The sequence below is a fragment of the Sinocyclocheilus anshuiensis genome, unplaced genomic scaffold (assembly GCF_001515605.1).
Source record: "Sinocyclocheilus anshuiensis isolate Anshui unplaced genomic scaffold, SAMN03320099.WGS_v1.1 scaffold2216, whole genome shotgun sequence".
In the NCBI taxonomy this organism is placed as follows: Eukaryota; Metazoa; Chordata; class Actinopteri; order Cypriniformes; family Cyprinidae; genus Sinocyclocheilus; species Sinocyclocheilus anshuiensis.
The window spans coordinates 235,073-236,630 of NW_015545525.1; the positions used below are offsets into that span (position 1 = coordinate 235,073).

Here is a 1,558-nt window from a genome sequence, read left to right on the forward strand (position 1 = left end):
ACCAGAAACATCGATGCTCGCACAGGTAAACACCAGAAACATTGATGCTCGCACAGCTAAACATCAGAAACATCGATGCTAGCATAGCTAAACACCAGAAACATTGATGCTAACACAGCTAAACGTCAGAACATCGATGCTAGCACAGCTAAACACCAGAAACATCGATGCTAGCACAGCTAAACACCAGAAACGTCGATGCTAACACAGCTAAACACCAGAAACATCGATGCTAGCACAGTTAAACATCAGAACATCATCAGAACATCGATGCTAGCACAGGTAAACACCAGAAACATCGATGCTAGCACAGTTAAACATCAGAACATCATCAGAACATCGATGCTAGCACAGCTAAACACCAGAAACATTGATGCTCGCACAGGTAAACACCAGAAACATTGATGCTCGCACAGCTAAACCCACTGTATATAAACACACTACCGGTCAATAGTTTGGGGTCAGTAAGACTGTAATGTTTGTTAAAGAAGTCTCTTCTGCTCGTCAAGGCTGCATTTATTTGATAAATAAATCTTTTCTAACAATATAAATCTTTCCTGTCACTTTTTAACAAGTTTTAATTTATTTAAAAGAAAGAAAGAATAAAAATGTACTGACCCCAAACTTTTGAACTGTAGTGTATATTGTTAGAAAATATTTATATTACAAATAAACGCTCTTCTTTTTAACTTTTTATTCATCAAAGAATCCTGAAAAAAAGTATCACAGTTTCCAAAAAAATATTAAGCAGCACAACTGATAATAAATCAGCATATTAGAATGATTTCTGAAGATCATGTGACACTTTATACTGGAGTAATGATGCTGGAAATTCAGCTGCGCATTACAGAAATAAATTATATTTTAATGTCTATCAAAATAGAAAAACGTTATTTTACATCATAATAATATTTCACAATATTAAAATTGTTCCTGTAATTTTGATCAAATAAACGCAGCATTTTGACATCTTCTTCTTTCAAAAACATTTTAAAAATCCTTCCGACCCCAAACTTTTGAACTGTAGTGTATGTGAGGGCCAGCTTAACATAAACTGACATAACCACTGAGGTTAAAACACGTCATACAATGTATTTTTGATCAAATAAATGCAGCCTTGATGAGCAGAAGACACTTCTGTAAAAAACATTTAAAAAATTGCTCTGATCCCAAACTTTTGAACGGTAGTACATATATATATTATTATTTTTTATTTTATTTTATTAAAACAGAGGTCTGTGTCTATATGCTATCTAGGTCTCATTTATATAAATATTTAAATATCAACCTTTATAATATTAATGTGTGTGAGATGCGTTTGTGGGTTTTTAAGTTTCAGGGCAGAGCTTCCTTTGAGTGTTACTGACAACCTTTCTGTCTCTCTGTTTTTCTCTGTATGTCTCTCTGGTTAGACGCACACGCGCGTGTGTGTGTGTGTGTGTGTGCATGTGAGTGTGTGCGCGCGTGTGTGTGCGCGTTACAGTGTGTGTGCGTGTTACAGTTTGTGTGTGTGTGTGTGTGTGTGTGTGAGAGTGTGTGTGTGTGCGTGCGTGTGTGT

The 1,558-nt window shown here is 35.6% G+C and overlaps 1 protein-coding gene across 1 annotated transcript in view; it reads right to left on the reverse strand.

Annotated features, from left to right (window-relative positions):
• Window positions 1-179: 179 nt before the first annotated feature.
• LOC107698284 (differentially expressed in FDCP 6 homolog) overlaps window positions 180-1,558 on the reverse strand; it is an 8,212-nt gene continuing 6,833 nt past the window's right edge. The window contains exon 10 of the mRNA XM_016499239.1: window positions 180-210. Within this exon, the coding sequence (XP_016354725.1) occupies window positions 180-210 (31 nt within the window). The remainder of the gene's footprint in view (window positions 211-1,558) is intronic.